Source organism: Lissotriton vulgaris, chromosome 3_2 (genome assembly GCF_964263255.1).
Source record: "Lissotriton vulgaris chromosome 3_2, aLisVul1.2, whole genome shotgun sequence".
Lineage (NCBI taxonomy): Eukaryota > Metazoa > Chordata > Amphibia > Caudata > Salamandridae > Lissotriton > Lissotriton vulgaris.
In genome coordinates, this window is record NC_141690.1 from 69,529,176 (window position 1) to 69,552,726 (window position 23,551).

Genomic DNA, 23,551 nt, shown 5'->3' on the forward strand with positions numbered 1-23,551 from the left:
GGATATTAGCATTGCTATTTTTTATTCATTTTGTGTTTTTTCATGGGTCACGAGAATTTAGCACTTATGCAGCTTAATGTTCCAACTAAACTACTCATAGTCAAAAATAGCTTCGTATTATTCTAAAATTCGAAATAGCGTAGATGCAAATGGACCGTTTTTAATAACACTTCAATATGGCTGCCCCAAAACGCTTTCAATTGAGCAAAGCAAGAAAACTCCAGTCCGTTTTCAGTGTTAGTGAAACCTTTAGACACCTAAGAATTAGAAAAGGGACCAAATCTTAATGGCGATTGCGAACACGCCAGAGTTGAACGAGTGAAGGCTAGTGCAGCACACAACTAAGGTAAGCCCCGCTACACGGGGATGTAAAAACGCCGAATAGGAAAGTGATTTCTAAACGGGAACCAGACTAACTAATTCTGTGGTTTTTCCACAGTTTAATTACAACCAAGACCGACTGTGCGGAACCGAAGCGCCACAGCCTAGGACCGCAGGTAAACTGCAAACCTCTCCTTCCCTTAGCGTTAGGACGCCCAATCTGACTTGAAGTCCATAATGTTAAAACAATATTCTCAACCTTTTATAGGTTAGAGAAGATTACCGAACAAGGAGCAGAATTTCTGAAACCTTACAGATAGAGCAGGTAACTTGCATTTTTAAAAACGCTGGGTAAAAAATACCTTTGGGGCTCTAAGGAACGAGACTGCAATTTCATTTTTTCTTTTTTTAGCACTTATTCATTTCAACTGGCATGTAAAGCGAGACCAACGCACTACGCAACGGCTCGCAGGTAATCATTTTAAAATTGGTTCATTCTTTTTCGTTTCCAATTCAGTTAAACATGCTAAGTTTAGATACTAAAAAATTTCTTTAAATGTCATCTTTCCTTATACATAGGAACATCTCCTTTAGTTCCAAGTAACCCGCTGAACACGGTATGTAGTCACAGCAACTAGTCTAACGAATAATGAGTTTAAAATGATCATGTGGAGTTTAGCCACAACACAGACTGTTTTTCTTTCAGTGAAAAGTTTAGTAATGATATAACCTAAAAAGACCTAGATCTCAAATATAGAGACAGGAAAACCATTCAACAGTTAAAAATGGCTGAGTTACTTATAAACATTAAAGCAATAGTTTGCTTTATACTAATTTTTTGTTTGTATTTGTTTTTTCAACAGACCCCTGACGAAGGGGCCACCAAGGGTCCCGAAATGCATTGGGTTCTTATGTGTTCATAATAAGCACCTTTATTCAAGTTTTATGTAGTCTTTATGTTCTGACTATGATTTGTAATGATTTGTAATAATGCACGCTGTGAATTTTTTCGAAAAAGTAATTGTATGTAAAAAATGTTTGCAAAATGAAAATCTAATGGTTTAAATATAAACAAAAAAAGTCAAACGAATTAAGAGCTTCGCTCAGTTTTATGTTGTGCACCTGAGAGTCCTGACAGCCTTTCTGGTGTCAGGCTTAATACAGCTCTATTAGGTGTGGCAGGCAACAATCATAGGTAGCACACAATTTTTGTTAAAACGCCCCTACAATTTGAATACTGTGTGCAGTACCCACACACATACATTTTCACTTATCACTCTGCAAAACGGTGGGCACTAGCACCATAGAAAATGTCTTTCGACTCGATATCTGGAATCACGGAAAATAGAGCAAACATAAAAATATACACGACGGATGAAGCAGATCAAATATACCAATTGATAAAGGAAACGAAAACCTTTGATGCAAAAAGTGGCTCAGTCACACAACAACTTAAACAATTGGAGTATTTAACAAAACGTGAATTGAACCAACGATTACACGCTTCAACATTAATCCAATATCATCGCGTGAGACGGATTCCAAGAGGCCTCAGGCTCGCCATCAGACCAATGCTATACAGATTGAATAATAATCCTCAATTCATGGAGAAATGGTACTGTATCCTCAATAAATGCTCACTAGACTTGATCTTGTTACTAGTGGAAGAGCTTTCAAGAATTATCAAAGAACTAGAGGAAGAAATATTCAATGTCAAAAAAGAGTTGTCATCTAGAATGGAAGTCGAACCGTGGAACAAATTCTTAGCGGATTTAGACATCAAATTAGACAAATATGGCAAAGAGATACAGGAGACGAAATTGCGAAAATTTAAACGCGACACAATCGACTACAAGCTCAACGAAGCTTATACTTGGGCTGAAGTTTATGCGAAAAGGAGATACACAAATAGGAAACAGCAACCCACAACATCAGATGAAAGTGGTGTATCTGATAGTGATACTAGTACTACGAGACAACCTTTGCAGAAACAACAAGCAACTCCTTCAACATCAACAGAAGGTGCAAGTGGCACCAATCTAACCTCGGATTCTTTTTTAGTGGAGGGCCAACTGCCCAGCAAACCACCAGATCCAACAGCGCCGACACAAGCGGAAAGAAAACGAGAAGAGGAAAAGGAAAAGGAGGGCATAAGGAAAGCAAGTCTCAGGAGCCAAGCCAAAGCCTCGTGATCAATATATCTCAATATCCTCTGACACAGTTTGAAGCAAACTTACTCAATAAAGGCACAGGTTTTGTGAGAACATATCAAACAAATGAGCTTGAAACGGAGATAGCATTCTTTAAGTTCATGCGCCTGATTAGGCTTAAGCATTTTTTCACTGTGGTAAATCCAATCCAAACTGAGGAAAATGATGACACTAAATTCAAACCCAAGAGCACTTTTGTAGCCCCAATATCGCACAAGACATTGGATACTTTTGAGACACTAGTCAAGGCTGACTTAAGTAAAATTCACTTCAAGAGCAAACTAAAGAATCTGACAAAAGCGGAATACAGTGCACTGCAAACCTTAGCGAAGAACCCTACTATTGTAATCCAGAAGGCGGACAAAGGAGGGGGTCTAGTCATTATGGACTCCTCGTTCTATGTATTGAAAGGAACTGAACATGTAAGTGACACAACCACATATGCAAAGCTTGACAGAGATCCAACTAATGAAATAGCACACGCTTTAGATGAAATTCTAAATAAAGCAGAAGAGTTATGCTGGATCAACACTAGAACAAAACGCTATTTGAGACAATTGTATCCAAGGAGACCACGGATATATTTTTTACCTAAAATACACAAAAGTCTCCAAAATCCACCCCTCAGACCAATAGTCTCAGGTTGCTCCTCAATTTTTGAAAATTTGGGAATATTCATAGACACCCATATGCAGTCGTTCATACAAAATTGGTCAACGTATTTGGAAGATACTTCAGACTTTTTAAGGAATCTTCAAACAATCGATACACAAGATGCTACACAGTGGATAATTTGTACTATAGATGTAACATCCCTATATACTTCAATACCACACCAGCAAGGCCTAGAAGCCATGGAATGGGCACTTCTAAAAGGAGAAAAATCAGAAGAAGTGAAGTGCATGATTCTCAAGCTATTGGAATTCTGTCTAGAAAATAGCTATTTCACATGGCAAAATGATTTTTAATTACAGCTAAATGGAACAGCAATGGGTTTTCCCGGAGCTTGTATTTATGCCAACATTTTCATGGCTAAATTTGAGGACAATCACATTTTGACCAAACCTGAATGGCAGCAAGGGCTGGTACACTATAAAAGATATATAGATGATATCTTTATACTTTGGAAAGATTCAGAAAAGAAATTAATGGAGAACATTCAAAAACTCAATAGCATTGATGCTCGCATCCAGTTCACGCACAGTACAAGTACTGAAGCATTGCCTTTCCTAGATGTTCTAGTGGAAATACAAGAAAGTTCCATACACACAAGGGTATACAAAAAACCAACAGACAAGAACAACGCCCTACTTTATGGGAGTTTTCATCCAGCTAATTTGATCAACAACCTGCCAGTGTCGCAATTCATGCGAATCAAGAGGATCACATCTGATCCAGAAACATGCGACAAAAGTATTAATGAGCAAAAACAAAGGTATTTGGACAGAGGTTATCCAAGGAAACTCTTGGAGGCACATGTAGAGAAGATAAAGACCATCCCCAGAAGCGAACTATTAACAAAGAAGCAAAAGAACGCGAATACAAGAATGGCATTTGTATCGAAATACTCCACATCATCCTGGCAAATCAAGAAAATAATTAAAAAGAGATGGGAGATACTACAAATAGAAAAGGATTTTGGTTCATTGTTTCAAGAGCAACCATTGTTTGCCTATAAAAGGGCACAAAATCTAAAAGAGATGCTGAATAAACCGAGCAAGTTGGTTGCAACCACTGAAGAGCGAACGTCATTCAAAGGAACAATGAAATGTCACAATTGCAAAAATTGCAATAACATCATTTTGGGTACTATTTTACTACACCCTAGAACAGGAGAGAAAATTCAACTAAAACATGACACAACATGTAATTCAGAACATGTCATATACGCTATCAAATGTCCATGTGGACTTCTCTACATAGGTAAAACTGACAGAAAACTCAAAGTGAGATTAACGGAACACAAGAGCAGAATACGTTCAAAAAACATCACATCACCTTTGGCGCAACACTGGACGGAAGCAAGGCACACGATAGCGCAACTAAGATTCCAAATAATAGAACAAGTTCCACAGAGATTGGGATTCGATAATGCAAAGATTCTTCTCCAGCGAGAAGCCTTCTGGATCCGCAAATTGCAGACTTTGGTCCCATTTGGGCTCAACGATAAAATTGAGATGGCATGTTTTCTGTAAAAAACATGAACTGATGGGCGACCCTGTCTCCCTAGTGAATTCCGATACACGCCTCAGTGACAATATAATACAGTAATCCCCGTGATTTGTAAGCACACATTTCATTCATGACCATTCAGATTAACTTGAAACAACATAAATTTGATCTGACATAAATTCATACTAGTTTGCATACTATAATCTACTAAAATGAAGATTGTAAATAGGCAGGTATTGTATAATAGGACTGCAAATGACAATTTATTGAGACATGTTTTAAAATAGTGTTTTTGGTTTAAACGCCGGATATTAGCATTGCTATTTTTTATTCATTTTGTGTTTTTTCATGGGTCACGAGAATTTAGCACTTATGCAGCTTAATGTTCCAACTAAACTACTCATAGTCAAAAATAGCTTCGTATTATTCTAAAATTCGAAATAGCGTAGATGCAAATGGACCGTTTTTAATAACACTTCAATATGGCTGCCCCAAAACGCTTTCAATTGAGCAAAGCAAGAAAACTCCAGTCCGTTTTCAGTGTTAGTGAAACCTTTAGACACCTAAGAATTAGAAAAGGGACCAAATCTTAATGGCGATTGCGAACACGCCAGAGTTGAACGAGTGAAGGCTAGTGCAGCACACAACTAAGGTAAGCCCCGCTACACGGGGATGTAAAAACGCCGAATAGGAAAGTGATTTCTAAACGGGAACCAGACTAACTAATTCTGTGGTTTTTCCACAGTTTAATTACAACCAAGACCGACTGTGCGGAACCGAAGCGCCACAGCCTAGGACCGCAGGTAAACTGCAAACCTCTCCTTCCCTTAGCGTTAGGACGCCCAATCTGACTTGAAGTCCATAATGTTAAAACAATATTCTCAACCTTTTATAGGTTAGAGAAGATTACCGAACAAGGAGCAGAATTTCTGAAACCTTACAGATAGAGCAGGTAACTTGCATTTTTAAAAACGCTGGGTAAAAAATACCTTTGGGGCTCTAAGGAACGAGACTGCAATTTCATTTTTTCTTTTTTTAGCACTTATTCATTTCAACTGGCATGTAAAGCGAGACCAACGCACTACGCAACGGCTCGCAGGTAATCATTTTAAAATTGGTTCATTCTTTTTCGTTTCCAATTCAGTTAAACATGCTAAGTTTAGATACTAAAAAATTTCTTTAAATGTCATCTTTCCTTATACATAGGAACATCTCCTTTAGTTCCAAGTAACCCGCTGAACACGGTATGTAGTCACAGCAACTAGTCTAACGAATAATGAGTTTAAAATGATCATGTGGAGTTTAGCCACAACACAGACTGTTTTTCTTTCAGTGAAAAGTTTAGTAATGATATAACCTAAAAAGACCTAGATCTCAAATATAGAGACAGGAAAACCATTCAACAGTTAAAAATGGCTGAGTTACTTATAAACATTAAAGCAATAGTTTGCTTTATACTAATTTTTTGTTTGTATTTGTTTTTTCAACAGACCCCTGACGAAGGGGCCACCAAGGGTCCCGAAATGCATTGGGTTCTTATGTGTTCATAATAAGCACCTTTATTCAAGTTTTATGTAGTCTTTATGTTCTGACTATGATTTGTAATGATTTGTAATAATGCACGCTGTGAATTTTTTCGAAAAAGTAATTGTATGTAAAAAATGTTTGCAAAATGAAAATCTAATGGTTTAAATATAAACAAAAAAAGTCAAACGAATTAAGAGCTTCGCTCAGTTTTATGTTGTGCACCTGAGAGTCCTGACAGCCTTTCTGGTGTCAGGCTTAATACAGCTCTATTAGGTGTGGCAGGCATCAATCATAGGTAGCACACAATTTTTGTTGAAACGCCCCTACAATTTGAATACTGTGTGCAGTACCCACACACATACATTTTGACCTCCTAAGCTCCCGCAAAGGGGTCCGTTCAAAGCAGCAGACACTCCGAAAGCCGGCTTGATGAACTGTACGCCTCAGGAAGTTGAAAGAAGCTGCTTCATGTTCCTCTGCACCGCCGCTTCCCGGGAGAGTTACGAAGACGCCGCCATTTCCTGCGGGCGCTAGCGACGCCCCCCCGCTCAAATCACTTATTAAACCAACATATTAGCATAAGTTCTCATCTAAAGGTGAACTTGTTAATGATGGGCAATCCCAAACACAAGTAAAATCACAAACATGATCATAATCACCATATCGAAAATACGAACACTGTGTATACACCAAATTTCTAATTTACAATGTGCGGGATATAAAACTTAATACCATTAAAAACCCCATGCTGATGTTCTAAGACAATGAGCTCACCTAATAGAATGTCCATCCAAGTCCAAATTATAAAGGCCACCGTAGTTTAAACATCAAAGCTCGCAATTAGACAAAAGTATTGCACTAGAGCATAAACAAAACCTAACCCTCATCTTACTTACAACTTACAGCTGCATGTTAGGTGCCAGTCTCTCAAACTCTTCTCTGTAGTTCTAGAGAGAGAGTCCACTGCACGGTGAGTCCAGGCCTGGTTAGATAGGGCTAACAAAGACACTGTCTCTGCCCTTCTTTCAGATATACAGCTTTGTAACCAGTCAAGTACACAGTCACCACAACACCTGGCTAGACAGTGATAGTTACAGGTGATTGGCTGGAGCATCCCGATTAAATCTGCTGTTGCATATACACAGAAGGACTCAGAATCAGGGAGGACATGGCAGCACTGGGGAAAGAACCATTCGGGAACTCTTCTCTTCCACTTTCAAGTTTGACCAATGTGGGAATGGGGTATGGACCTTGTTGCTTTGCCTGTGCTCCAAGTGGGAAAAGACAGTGTCTCAACAAACAGCACATCCATCCTCATTCCCATGGTCCCTATTGTCTGAGTTCACACAGTAGCCTAGATGAGGCAAGATAGCCCACATTACCATTTAGGGCTCTGTTTATCCTTTTGCTGCTGTTTGATAATCTCCGGTGTCTCTTGTGTGCCCTCTTTGCCTTCACACCTTCATACTCACCCCACTCATTCTCTTCTAATACAGAATTTAGAAAGAATGTTACTTCAACATTATTTCAACATTAGCTCAATCCACAAGAAAAGAACAGCAGAAAATATCAAATGTACCTTTTGGAGAGTAATCGAAACCAAACCAACCTCAAACCATTATTTCCAAAACCGACAATGAATCCAAATAAATAACCCAATGTTCCTTGCCTGGTCCTATGACTTACTCATCAAACAATCCAGAAACTTTACTGTAGAAAATGCCACTATTACCAATACAAAATAACCACTGTGAAATTAATTATTGTATGCCTATGTACCTCTAGCTGTCCAACAATCTATTTCACGAAATTGCCGAAAAACTTGATAAACTTCAATGTTGTGAATGAGGTTTTCTGAGATGTTTTGCCAGCTCTGCTAGTCAGGCAAAACACATAATTAAATGTATGTCACCTAAGGTGTTATTTATTTTCTAAGTTTAACTTGTTTTTTTTTGTTCAATAAAAATACATGATTTTTTATTTCAATTCCTTTAACAGGTATTTTAACCTTGTATTTATGTTTTTTAGATTTTGTCATTCACCAGATTTTACCATACCAGTCGGTATCAGTGGATACTTTTTCCTATAAGAACGATGTCTACGTAACAATTGCGCAGCCCAGCATGGAGAACTGCATGGTGCTGGAGTGGGATCACATTGAAATGAACTTCAGAAGTTATGACAATATCACAGGTATGGAGTGGTATGTGTAAGAATGTGGATGTGAAGGATTCCACCACATCCCACATTGAGCACAATGTACTTGATTATGTTAATAAATAAAGGCAATTAATCGTGTTGCTTTTCATGAATCAGGTCGATATAATATGAAATAATAAAGCTATATTTGTTTTTTTATTAGTCGACAACAATAAAGTGTGTAATGTTTTCACTAGCTGATGGCACAGCCCTGATTCCTTACTGGAGCAGGAGCGGATTTGGGCACCTTCCACTTTGGATTGTATAGGCGTGATTGAAGCAAAAAGGGAGTTAACATGCAATCAGACAGTGTAACAATTTTGTGACCAATTTGGCTACCCAAAGAAGACCAAAAATCAGAGAATATAGTAAAGTAGATTTATTACAAATTTTTAATTTGGCCAGAATTTATTCAAGTCATGAATTTATCAATGACATAGGGCCCAATTCACAGAACTAACTTAAGACAAAATCCTATACTTATTACCATTTTGGTATTCACAGAAGGCACTTACTCATTTTGGTATTTACAGAAAGCACTTACTCATTTTGGTATTCACAGAAGGCACTTACTCATTGAGTAGGTGCCTTCTGTGAATAGCAAAATGAGTAAGTGCACTTACACATTTTGGTATTCATAGAAGGCACTTACTCATCAATGAGTAAGTGCTTTCTGTGAATACCAAAATGAGTAAATGGTGGTAAGTTTAGGATTTTGTCTTAAGTTAGTTCTGTGAATCGAGCACAAACAGAATAACAATATGTATATTCAGATTTCGAAATAAGTTGAACCTTTGAAGTAGAAGTAATGAAAGAAAACCAATCACAAAGATACAGACTGTAGCAAACAAAATGTGGTGCTCCTTATGGAAACTCTGATTCTCCTTAGGACACACATCAGCCCCGTTTGTGTCCCTGTCTAGTGTGAATGCACAAACCAGCCCCTGTCAGTCTAAAACCCAGACAGCTAATACACAAACAGTTACAGGCACATGGATGGTTAGACAAGGAAATGTCCACTTTCTAAAAGTGGTATTTCCAAATACACAATGTATAAATCATCTTTACTAAAAGATATATTTTTATATCCTGAGTTCAGGCATACCAAACTCCACTTTTCTATCAGCTTCCCCTGGTAAGCTACATTTGTAAAAGTGTTACAATGCAACTCCCATGCCAACCTATGGGAGAGATAGCCTTTCAACAGTAAAAATGAAATGCACAGTATTTCACCATCAAGATGTGTAACAAACACCAGTACATGTCATACTTTTCCTTCACACTGCACCCTTCCGACAGGGGTACATTGGGCCTTCCTTAGGAGTGTCTTACATGTGGGAAATGGGAAGGTTAGTGCCTGGCAAGGCAAGTGGGTGCACTTGCCAGGTCAACATGGCAGTAGAAACTGCATTCAGACACTGCAGTTGTAGGTCTGAGAACCCTTTGAAAGGCTGCTGGTGTGGGTGGCACAATCAGTGATGCAGGCCCACTAGGAGCATTTAGTTTCATGCCCTATGCACACACAGTGCACTGTACTAGGGACTTAGGAGTAAATCAAATAAGTCAATCATAGAAACACCAATCCATAAACACAATTTATAGTAGGAGCACTTGCACTTTAGTACTGACCAGCAGTATTAAAGTGTGCAGCGACACTAAGCCAGCAAAAATAAGATCCAGAGAACCACAAAACCCAGGGGGTCAGAAGCAAAAAGACTGGGGAAACACGCCAAATTATGCCAGGTCTAACAATATTTATATTCAGAGTCTAAAACCATGTAGTTCTATTTCAAATTAAGAATCATTACATGAAGAAAAAAGGTGGTCGATTTAAATCAATAATTCATATTAAGCGAGAGATTTCAACATAAGGTCGACTTCCAGAATAAATCATTAGGTAGAACCAAAAATATTTTAAGTACAGAATCAAGTAACGTCTGACACTGGGACTGCTCAGTTTAAAAGGTAAGAACAGTTAGCACACAAACCAGAAAAGGCGGATTTTATCGGTTCAGAGGAGTAGGAAACCACATTCTCGGCATGGTGTAAAGTGGCACCATAGGGCTGAACTAATAGCGTTACATGATAAAAAGCAATCAACCTTGCGAAGGAATATGTTAGGTAAAAAAGGTTACTCTAGAGTCTACCTAAGTATGAATAAGTAATAATTCCCTTTACTCTACATACAAAGTGAAATTACATTGCACTCTTAACCAATAAACCATTTAAACTGAATAAGCAGTAATGGCTGCTAGCAACAACAGCCTTGATTATTGCAGCATTACAATAATTAGTATGAATAACCTTCTGACTAATTTCCTACAGCAGAACCACATTTTCATACAGTACTAAATCCATTCTTTTGACAGTAACTGAGACCTTACGCTGTGCTGCAGATGCTGGCAGCTCTCAGGCACTGATTCTCTTAGACCTACATGTGTCCTTTGAGACAGTCTCCCATGCAGTGCTGCTACACTGATTCCATGAATTGTGGGTACGTGGCAAAGCCCTGACTTGGTTTACATCCTTTTTGAAGGACCGGTCTTTTCGAGTTTTATCTCCCCCTTTTACTCCATCTCCAAGGGCCTTGGTACAAAGCGTTACCCATGGTTCTGAGTTAAGGCCTACTGTCTTTAATATCTATGTCAGACCATAAGATGAAGTAGTGAAGTCGTTTAGGAGCTTATTGGTGCCCTAGGCTGACTACACTCAATTAATCGTCCCTTTATCTGTGGGGTCGATGGAGAGCAGAGCTAATTTTAAAAATTGTCTAAACGGCTGTGGCCAGAGGGATGCATGAAAACTACTTTAAAGCTGAATGCTAATAAAACTGAGATCCTTCTGTTGGGCAGGCACACTCACCTTTGGGAAGATCATTGGTGGCCTGAAGCGCTAGGTCACCCCCAAACCAGAATCTGTGGAAAGATCTTGGCATTTGGATGGATGACACGTTATCTTTTGAAACTCAAGTCAGTATCCTACCATGCTCATGCTATGGCACCTTGAGAAGCCTTAAATCCATTATGGGATGTTTTACTTTTACTTGACAAGTCCGCCAATTGATTTTGCAATCTCTTGTCATCTCACGCCTGGATTATTCTAACATTCTACATCTGGGCACTAAAAGATCTGTCTTGAGTCGGTTACAGGTTGTCCAGAATGCAGCTACCAGATTACTCTTTTCCCTCCCCAAATTCTGCTCTGTTTCTCGACTCCTTGTCACACTTCATTTGCTGCCCAGTTCAAACTCTATGTTTCTCTCATAAAATATTTTACAAGCAAGGGAACCCCAGTTTGGCTGCCTCGATGCAACCATATCTGACTACTAGAGCCTTACACTCGGTAGACTTCAATTTGGTCCTTATACCCCGCATCAGAAGAACCAGAATGAGAGGATGCACCTTCTGAGTCCTATCTCCAGCCTTTTGGAGCTCTCTGCCTCTTCAGTTAAGAAAGATACAAAACCACTTGAGCTTCCAGAAGCTGTTACAGACCTGGCTGTTCACAGCCTAGGCTGCATCTGTTTTCCTGTACAGTGCACTAGCATAGATGTTGCTGCTTTTGTCGCATCAGTGATCAATAGCCGCGAAGCCCCTCTCCAGGGGCAGTTGAGCACTTTACATTTTATTTCACATAAGGTAACATAACAAGAACATATCCAGCATAAGTTCCTTCCAAGACACACCTCTGAATACATTGTGTTCAGTACAAGCACACATCACCTCAAAACGAATCCCATTCAACTATTTTCTAAAAGAAAAATAAAGAAGAGATAAAAATGGGCATGAAGTAAATGTTCTATGCAACTTTTAAAGCCACGATGTCTTAAGCTGTCAGGGTAAACAAAGAAAAGCCCCAAGCAAATTATTTTTGTAGCCATAGTTATGCTACATATCACACACAAATAAACATTTTTTTTAATTATTAAATCTGATCTACCAAAAGTTACCAATAGATAATTCTGTATAGTGTTGTTCATACGTGTTTTGTGCACATGCTGCAAAAGTACTTTGAACGTCTCACGCAATCTAGTCTGACATTTTTAAGGAAGGTCTTCAAAATATAATACTTCAAGCATGAAAACTTAAAAATTATTAGTGTGTGGGTGGTGACTGGAGACATTACAACACCGCATGCAGATTCTAGCATTCTTACAAATGGAATCGCCATTTATTCTTAAATGTCTTTGTTGAATCATGACAATATTTTATTTTCCTACATTACAACAATTTTTCTGTGTACCTGATATCTGCATTTAATATTAGGTGTATTATACAAACTAATTGCAAGATAGATTCGGTCTAACCCAGTTCTCCCCCTCACCCCCTCTCCCCCCATAATAAAGATTTGCTGTATACTACGTTTTATAAATAGAAACAATGGGAATATTCTGATCTGTGTTATTAAAGGTTGTATGTGGAGCCACATGGGTATGCTCTAAGAGTGAAAATGATTAATTGGTTACTGAATCCCCTCTGGCCTATCATTACCACAACTGCATAGTTTGCAAGTTATGTTCATTGGAAGAAAAATATATTTAGTTCATGAGCGCTCAGCCATTTATAATCTTCATTTCAAGGAATGGCCGCCTTCTGCCGAAGCAGTGGCTCGGATCTGTGTGTCTATAGGTGCAGAAGTGAGTTGAATATGTACCCACTAAAACAGCGCTTGTGAGGTCTATGAATACAAAACCATCGTAACTGTCCATCTCTTCAAACAATAAACGGAATCCAGGGATGCTGACCACATTTTGCAAATTTTGTAAAGGACTATTAGCTTATTAATAGCAAAAATATATCGACGCAGTGACCCAGGGCAAAAATGGTCAGTGCTTTACAAACTGAAATGTGGGCGATTGAAGAAGGTGGCTCAAACAGTGCAAGCATTAAAGCAGAGGTGAAAAACAAATCCAACATAAAACACGGTTGCATTGTACTGCAAATGGAGAGACATCAGATTTGTTCTGTATTTAAGGAAAATGTTGCACGGCCCTTTAAGGCTCAACCAGCATTCAATGCCCACCTTTTCACCCACCCACCAGTAGCGGCTCCTCGAGGCAGTGCGGTGGGGGCTATGGGGCGGGGGAGGGGCAGGGTAGGGGGTAGTAAACTCCAGCATACGGCCGAACGTGCACAATGTAATTCGTTTAATCTATTTATTTCTTTACTTACCTCCATTATGCCGTATGCCGGAGTTTACTACTCCCACCCTGGCCCTCCCCCACCCTACCACCCTGCAGCACTCACTCGAGGAGCCGTAACTGCCACCCACTGTCGGTTGAAGACATAGAACTGTCAGCTAATTAGAGCTGCCCTTAAAGTAGGCAAGCAGGCAGATTTTCTGTTTGTGTGTGTGGTCTGATCCTTGGCTAGCACCTGTTTCACCACACATGCTGGAGATCACCTCACCCTCCAACAATTGGCAGCAGGTGACAGGATTTGATGCCAATGCTACACTTCCTCAAGCAAAAAGAGAAAGAAAAGACTCAGCACCCCAGAAAAAATGATACCAATCAACCCACTCCTTCCATTCTCCCCCATGGCACTCAATTGTGGAATTTTTTGAATGTCCATAAAAAGAGGCCATGGTGAGCGCATTCAAAAAACTTCAAGCCTGAGAGCAAGGAAACAGACAAAAAAAGAAAACAAGTATGCTTAGTCCAGCTGGCAGACGAATATAAGTGCAAGATGTTCCTCACACTACCAAACCGAGAATCAGACGATGTTCCTCACACTACCATACAAAAATTAGACGATGATTTTGAAGCAGCATTTAGGGTACCATGCCGCCACTTTGCACCACAGGTAAATGCCAACTATGATATTTTCAACAAAATTTCAACGACCTGCACACAGCTCTAGATGTATTGCATGCCAGGCTCATCCAAAACAGTGCTGCAAGATCCCTTGGCTATATTTTCCCCCGAGAACACAATACTAAATCTTCAAGGACTTCACAGACTAACGGTTGAGATAAATGCTAAAGGGCCTCTGCATTATCCACAGAGTCTCCCAAGAAAAAGGACCACTAAACCAAAAAATAAAATTTAGGCAATGCACACGCAAAAGGACTCTATTCTCCTGGATAGCACTTCAGATCGTCAAGCTGCCATGCAATACAAATTGTCATAGGAGAATCTGCTTTCTTAGTCCAAGCAGTCAAGCGTTGAACCTTCTTACCATTTAACAGTTTTTTGATCAAAATGATAATTAGGGTACATAACATAGTAATCTGCATCACAATCTGTAAATAGCCACCACGTCAGAGGAGTGAAACAACCAATCATGACATATAGACTCAATAAATTCTTTGTATATCCAAAGTCCTTGAAGGCTTACATTACCCTAGTTATGCCTCGCCGTAGATGAAGAAAGCTCCACCAAGGAGACTGGCCTCCGGGGTTGTACTATCCCTCCCACAATACCCCCTCTCCATGCCAGCTACCATTTGATGCATTCAGGAACATATAAAGTTCAGAAGAGAGGTAAAATTCTGTTTTCCCTGACATAACATTGTCAAGTGCTGTGGGGCAAACACTAAAAATCATCCACATAGGAGTACAAGTGCATCACAGAGCTATGGAACAATACCAACCAACAGACTACGCTAAGAAGATGGATACAGGAACCTTTTCCATAATGGAAGTAGCTGTCCACACACCATGGCCATCAATTAATTGCAACAAAGGGGTGGGATATAATAACAAAGTCACACCATCCACAAGATAGTCCTCTCAATTTGAAGTACCAGCTAACACTTGGCAGCTGAAATCTGCTTCCTTACTGGTGAGAGCGGGGACTGTAAAACAGAGCCACTGCCCACAGATCAATGCCATAGTAAATTATGTTGATCCTACATGAAGAATAACAGTTACTTCAGTCATTTGAAAAGGCCTCCCTGTTTCAATCTGATATAATTTGTGTGTCATCATATGATATGCTATATATCAATTCTCTACCAGATCCCTATTATTAACAGCAGACATATATTATATACTAATGGACATAATGAACTCTATTGATACTGATGCAATTATTAACATAATATGAATATAACGGGATTGCTGTGGCAGAAGAGTTCTCCTACACTGCTGGTCACTGCAGGACTTCAGCTTAGGCCATTCAAATAGTCACGTACCCGAACAGTGACATTTTACCATGTCAGTACTGTAGAGGATGAACAAATCTCTGACTGACTTCACTCCTTCCTGAAGCCTGTTATCTCACCCAAATTGATACGATTTAAGAGTAGACAATTTCGTGCTAAAATGAAGCACTGGACACTGGATTGAGAACATAAAAACACTGCACACATAACAACAGTACCCGCAGAGCTAACCAGAGATACCAACATTCAACAAAATTATAAACTGCATGCCTATCTCTCACATTCCCTCATCCATTAACACCAAGAGCAGTTTCCCCTGGATAAGCGGATATCAGTGGTCATCACATACAACATGAAACACTTCCTAAATAGGCTCAAAACAAAGACAGCAACCTTCCAACCACACAATCTACATGATGTAGCTTGCTATCCGTGCAGTTATGGGCTTCTAACCCCACATGGGGTAGTCACGTCTATACAAATGTCATAATTTAATACAATAAATATGCGTGCAGTGACTTTTCCATCTGAACTCTTCAGAACATTCATCTACAGAACTTCTTACTGAGCCTTCACTACAACATGGGTATCAAGTAAAGGAAGACACTACACCCACAATAAGTCATTTGATTTGGCATCTCTCTGGAGGATAACGAATTTGTATAAATGAATGTTTCATGAACTCTGAGTCTGTAGATGTATGTTATCTATGTTATATTACTTATTTTTCAACTCAAAAACTCTATGTGCTTGAAATAAAATTAAACAAAAATGATTGCTTACTCAGGACTCAAAGCTAATTCCCTTGAAAAAGTCACATAAGAAGCAGTCAAATGGTGAATAAACATGCTTAGGCATCCTATGTCTGTAAGGCACTTTTAGTGACTGCTCTGAATGTAGAAGGAAACAGAGATCACAATCAGCTAGAACCCTTTTTATGGCTCGGGATGTACATTCAAAAAAGGTTTGGTAAACACTTATTGAAATCTTCTTAGACCACCAGTGTAAATTGTCCTTGCATGTAAGAAATGCAAATTTGCAAGTATGCATCTCAAATGGGGTGGGAAATGTGCAGACGTTTTGAAAATTGTGAAACAGTTGATTTGATTAGGGCACGGCTTATTAAATTGCCTGTCCTGAAAATAACGAGTCGAGTAAACTCTGATTGTATTAATAAGGACATAGGTGCAGTATTATCACCAAACAATGACCAAAATAAAAATTGAATAGCTTTTATGCCAGAGTCAAACTGGAATATTGGCATATGTCTGGGGTGGGGAACTATTTTGATTTTTTTTATGGAAAAGGCACAATATAGCAGCTGCATGTGGTCTCTGGTCAGTCGTTCTTTCTCTGGACAGCTCCTCCACTAAGCATCTGTTATGTTATGTTATGTTATGTTATGTTATGTTATGTTATGTTATGTTATATTTATTTATAACGCGAGCAGATACTCAGCAGAGTGTCCGGGCGCGTACTTGAGAAAAGGAAACATAAACCAGAGAAACAGCTAGAAGAGAAGGGTTTTAACTTTTTCTTAAAGATCACAGAATCCTGGGTGCCAAGCAGCACCAGGGGCAGTGCATTCCATGCCAGAGCAGCTTTCCGCACAAAGGAGCTCCCACCACGCCTTTGGCGGTTGAACCTAGGGGTCTGCACCAAAAGTTAGGAAGAACAACGCAGCTCTCTCACTGGATTGTAGAAAGGGAATCGCTTCTGTAGGCAGATAGGTCCCAAGCAATGAAGAGACCTGTGGGCGAAAGCCAAAATTTTGATTTTATTCAGACCAGCAGGAGTCTGGCCGCCGAGTTTTGAAGTACCTGCAATTTATTCAAAAGGTAGCAGGGGATCCCCACATAAAGTGCATTGGCATAGTCCAGGCGGGACAAGATCAAGGCGCGGACATCAGTTTCTTTAGCAGGTCTTGGGAGGAGAGGAAGAAACTTCCTTAGAGCTTTCAGAGTGCCAAAGCAGGTCCCAGCCAGCTTGAAAAGGTCATGTTCTCACTGAACCAAACTCCCAGATTTTTTGCAGCGTTTCCCATTGCACTAGGCTAGCGGAAGCCTGGGGCCACAGCCTCTCTCTGAATTTGGCAGGAAATACACCATACAAGAGAACCTCTGACTTCTCTTCACTACACTTCAGCTGTGCCTGAGCGAGCCAGTGAAAAACTGAGGACAGACAGTGTCTGCTACTGGGTTCTTCTCTGGACATAAATCCCTCTTTCTGAGCCACCCCAGCACCACTCTCCCATCAACCAAGGCAGAACCTCAGCACTTTGCAGAAACTCTCTGGTGATATCCCACCACCTGGCTGGGAAGTGGCTGTTACAAACTTCAGGAATGTGAGCAATAAACAGCGCGCACATGGTGGGTTACCTCCAACCTCCAATTGATAAACTATACACAGATTAAAAATCCACTGTGCCCACAACCACCCACCACACATGCACTCCTGCTTCATCTTGCTGAGCACATATAGCGCCACACATACACTGGATGCAGTGAAGAACCATATTGCAGAAGAACAGTGGATAAACATTTTACAAAGGCTAGGGTAGTAGGCTGTTCACCCACTGTAGGCAATAGGTAAAAAGGCCTATCCTGTGACTATAATACAAAATAACGGCACACTATTTGGTCTTACACAATCCGGTGAAATAACAGTAATCACGATCAACTATGCAGGGCACAAATGGTTCCCCCCATGGTAACATAGGGACTCACTTTAAGTCACACATTAATAAGTATTGTGGTTTTCAGCATATATGCATGACTGCTGTGTGCACTGAGCCCCAAAAAAAGGTCAAACCACCAGAGATTCACATCATGGGTAATTCAGGGCAGGGTTGAATACCTGCGCATTCATAGCAGGAAACTTTCTATTCCACTAAGAAAAGCAAAACAACTCTTTTCGCCTAGACTCTCTTGGAGATGGATTGCACTGAATCCTTATAATAATGTTATTTGTAATAACAAATATATCATTCTGAAAGACTGGTAAACAAGTATCTGCTTCTAGGTAGCGGTAAACTGGAGAGGACTGTGGGATCAGTAGACTTTGCAGTGACTTGTCAGTGTGGGTACACACTTAATGACCTACATTACATATAATTATGTACAGTGTTAAAAGGCATATGCTTGCCTCTATACGTTGTGCTATAAATAAAGGATATAGAAATACTCAGGTAATGCATGTCCCTAATCTAGAACTGGGCTTGGCTTGTCTTCCAGTGATGATGCAGAAAATCTTGAAAAAGAGAAGAGATTTCATTGTGAGAGCCAACTTCAACTATTTTCATAAGGCTTTGCAAAATGTTTGTGACACTAGCTCACACTGCTTGTTCTAATTATAATAATGTGTGTATTTTATTTACAGGGCAATCAATAGTAGGATGCAAAGCAATCCTGATCGATGACCAGGTCTTTGTGGTGGTGGCACAACTCTTTGGAGGCTCACACATTTACAAGCATGACGAAAGCTGGACGAAATTTGCTAAATTCCAAGACATTGAAGTTTCCAGAATTTCAAAGCCCAATGACATAGAAATATTTCACATTGATAGTGATACATTTTTTGTCATAGCGGATAGCTCCAAAGCCGGCTTGTCAACAGTCTACAAATGGAATGGTGAAGGATTCTACTCATACCAAGCCCTACACGAGTGGTTCCGAGACACAGATGCAGAGTTTGTGGTAATAGATGGGAAGCCACATCTGATCTTGTCTAGTCGCTCACAGGTCCCTATCATATTTCAGTGGGACAAAGGTTCCAAGAAATTTGTCCCACACAGTGAAATTCCAACCATGGAAGATGTCCTTGCTGTGAAGAGCTTCACGATGGAGAAAGATCTGTTTATCTCCCTGACAAGGTTTATTGGAGACTCTAAAGTTATGAAGTGGAGCAACAAAGAGTTTGTTGAGATTCAGGCACTGCCTTCTCGAGGGGCTATGACCTTGCAACCATTTTCCTTCAAAGATAAACATTACCTAGCTCTAGGAAGTGACTACACCTTCTCCCAGATATACCAATGGAGCAATGAATTTAAGAATTTCCGGAAATTCAAAGAAATCTATGTACAGGCACCTCGTTCCTTTACTGTTGTGTCCACTGACCGCAGACATTTTTTCTTTGCTTCCAGTTTCAAAGGAAACACTCATGTTTTTGAGCACATTACAGTTGATTTGAGTTTGTGAATGCAAATAGGACATGCTTATGTACTCACAGTTTGCACTGTAAAACAGATTGTTCTTCAAAAAGAAGGGGATTGGGTGGATGTAGGAGATGGACTAGGTTTAGTTTAAACTAATTTTTTAACTATTAGAAGGTGCAGTTTAATCAGGGATTGCATTGAAGCAGCTAACTGCATGACATGCACATTTTAAAACATGTAAATGTTCTTTTTAACTAATATAGGTTGAAAGCTTTGGAATGATTTTATTTTTTTAGAATTAATTGTATTTTACTGAAGTACATAAGAAAGGTTTTTAATGATACCATACAAACAATAAAGAAACACATTATACATTTTGAACGGGTTAGAAGGGTTATGCTGACATTCATAAATGCAAAGCAGTCTTGCTAAAAATTTCGTATTTCCCTTCTTTTGAAATATGACATCTCTTTATTATCCTCAGATCCTGCATTTTAAAGGAAAATAAAAAGCACAATGTTTGATGATCAAAACTGTTGTTCTAGACAAAGCAAATTTCATTTTATGTGATCAAAGCACATGCTCCTATTTTATCAGGAGTTTGAAATGAACACCTTCACAGAATTTAACATCTTTTCGCCACGCATATGCTTTTTATTTTGACAAGCCCTTGAAAGCATATAATTAAATCCTCTAAAAAAAAGTGCGCCTGGCTTTGCTACTGCTGCCTCCTCTAGGGGCTTACTATAGAAATCTCTGCAACTTGTGGAAGTGATTCAAAGTTTAAAACCTGTTATTATGCCTTACCAACTACAGGTGGTTTTACTATGCTTTTGGAAATGTTGTAAAGCTGTCCAGAAGCATAAGAGACCTGAACACATCAATAAACACGTATATTTATATTGGCTACAGCAACTGTTCTAATTCTCTCAGCATGCTTATGCCGCTCATGCAGAAGCCATCACAATTTCATATAAGTTTTTGGTAGCTTACTATCTATATCTATACCTTTATGTGTTTCCTTTAAGTGAGCTTACACCAAACTAGAAAAACTAAACATAACCCAAGACAGAGATTATTACTATTAAAGCTGGGCTTTCCTGTCCCTATTCTCGAACCTGCACTTATAAACTGCTGTTGATGCTGTCCGAGGAGGAAGTCATTTTGACAGTATCTTCCATGAGTTTCTTCTCTAAACTTTGAGCAACCTTTCTGCCTGAGAACCTTAAGTGCGGAGCTTGAGAGTAAGTGCTGAAATCTATTTGGATTCCATTAGCACTGCACTGCTGAAAGATTATCAATACTAAAAGTATATATATATATGGACCATATTCTTCAGGCTGCCATGACTCTAAGTACTGATAACAGATGCTGGAACGCTTAATTGATAGAGGACATTAAATCAAGGATAATAAATAATAGTGTTGCCACATTCTTTTAACGATAGGTATAGAGTTTATGATATAGCTTGGAAACTGTTGTTTTGGCAACGAGTGTTCTGCAAAAAGCTGCTGAACTGTTCATTTGATTTTCATGAACACCTTACTATATTTAAATTCTAAATGATACCATTAGAACTCAAACTGATCAACCTGTAGAGAAGTCTTTTCGTACATGACATTCTCTAAACATCCCAGTATTTGTAGTAGTAATGGAAGAAATAATCTTTCACTAGGTGGCGCCCTGTGGATCGAAACCTAGGATCTAATTATTATCTTAGCTACCTGTTTCCTCCCAAAGTTAGACTACACAGCTAGGATCCGTACGGGAATGCAAGTAACTTCAGGGTTCTCGCTCATTGTAATCTATTTGTAAGGTCATTCCATTCATATTCAGCAATAGAGGCATATTTGATCACATCCTGGAGTATTGAAATAGGATATGGCAAAGAGATGCATAGACTCCTTTGTTTACGATCCAACTTACAATAAAGTAACGTCGTTATGCCTGCCTCTTCTGCAAGTGGAAATTCAAATAATGATGTAAGCAGAGACAATAGTGTTATTTTTTGTGAATTAAGAGGGAGATCATTTGCATGATCATTATTTCTTGATGGCAAGAGCCCGAAAAACATTGTAAATAGACTCAAAATAGAAAGAGATTCAAAATGGTGGTACACGAAAAGCATTCACAGTCTTAAAACAGAATGCGTGCTCTCAACCTCACTAATTCCTACTTTTATATTCAAATAAGGCTTTTAAGAAACTGATCAACATGTTTGTGTTCGGAAAGGTTGGGAGAGGTTCGCTGCAAATTCACCATGCTCCATTTTGACCTCAGTCCACCTTCAACCATCTTTGGTCTAAAGAAGTATTCATTTTATGGGAGTTAGGCCATCTATATTGAATGTAGGAGGGGGTACAATGTACAGTTAGTCCAGAACACATCAGCGATAGATAAGAAAAACTTTATTGACAAGAATTTATCATGATGGATCCCAGAGACAGATCTGTTCACCTTAAGAAAAAATGCCAAGTTCCACTTCAACTTTCCCTGTTCTGCATGTGATGTGTGAGAGCACTAATAAGGACAGTCCACTTCAGCACAGGTAGACAGACTACCTCCTCTATGCAAACCATCGACTTTCCCTCAAAGACAATTTGGTCAAATATATGAAAGACAAAATCGCTGTAGTAATTTTAGAAAACCAGAATAGTTAGGTAAAGGTGCTTCGAAACATCTGCAACAGAAGGCACTATATTTGACCCTGGAGAGTCGGTGACAAAATACTTCTCATGTTGACCTTCTCTTATTCACCTTTCACAGTAACAAAGAAGTACGTGGCACAGACCATCATGATCGTTCATGCAGTATCATAGTACATACCTTTCATATTAAACTAGTTTGTGAATCTCTAATTGTTCCTCCATAGGCCTCAATCACATCATATCAAACATTATATCCGGGGGGGTTTTACAGTTCTTTATCTGTGGGACTGCAGTCCGTCAGAGAGACTGATATTTGAGAATTGTTTTGGCCAAGCTGTCCAAAAAAGATACTTATTGAGATTGTTTATACAATGCATTTCATTGTACTATGAGCAGACATAATGAAATCCAAGTTCACCAATTTAGCAGTCCCTACACCAAAGTAGAGGCATCCACTACTAATTTTGTGATAGATTTCTAGTACAGTTCGGTTGGCTTGTGTGGGGTTGGTGGCTGGGATGGGAATGAAAATTTGATTTTTTGTTCATTTAAATAACTATTGTTTAACTGCAAGTAAGTGGTGCATTTGTAGATTTATTTCACATTAGTCTTATTCTCTTCTGCTATGTACTGTTTTTTTAATCATATTTTTCTTAAGTGCCTCGATACCCATAGCAGGCTTCGACGTGAGCCACATACTCATGTACAGCTAATTTATTATGATTGTTACAGGCAATCTCAGTTGTTCAGTGTAACAGACACATCTATCACGACTATTCATGTCTCCTTAATGCAGGTCAGATCTAAATCTTGGAGGGAAATAGAGCGAGAATTGGTTACATACTTCCATGCTAGAATGTCACAATATCCAGAAACTATCTTTCAAAGTCCTTCTCCTCTTTCCATGTCTTCTAAAAACACAGAAACTTGAATAGAAGGGTCCATGATTTACACTGTGGTTGACAAATGGCAGCTATGCGAAAGCATACATAGCACAACTAACAAACTCACCTTTTAGGTTAAGGGGATTGAACATGCTCCATTCAAAATACAATATCTTTAGAGCTACTTATTGTAGTCGACCATTTCTAATACAAAGACAAACTTTCAAAAGCACAAGGCAGGTAACTTTCTTGTCGTACCATTTGCAGTATCAGCATGATTTAAGGCATCGGAATAACATTTTTGTACAGTTTTATGAATTTTAAAATATG

General features: G+C 39.1%; 1 protein-coding gene across 1 annotated transcript in view; it reads left to right on the forward strand.

The window, feature by feature from the left end:
* Nucleotides 1-20,004, forward strand: part of LGI2 (leucine rich repeat LGI family member 2) — a 403,046-nt gene extending 383,042 nt beyond the window's left edge. The window contains exons 7-8 of the mRNA XM_086964016.1: nucleotides 8,259-8,423; nucleotides 18,915-20,004. Of these exons, the coding sequence (XP_086820142.1) occupies nucleotides 8,259-8,423; nucleotides 18,915-19,732 (983 nt within the window). The 3' untranslated portion in view covers nucleotides 19,733-20,004. The remainder of the gene's footprint in view (nucleotides 1-8,258; nucleotides 8,424-18,914) is intronic.
* The last annotated feature ends 3,547 nt before the right edge of the window (nucleotides 20,005-23,551 follow it).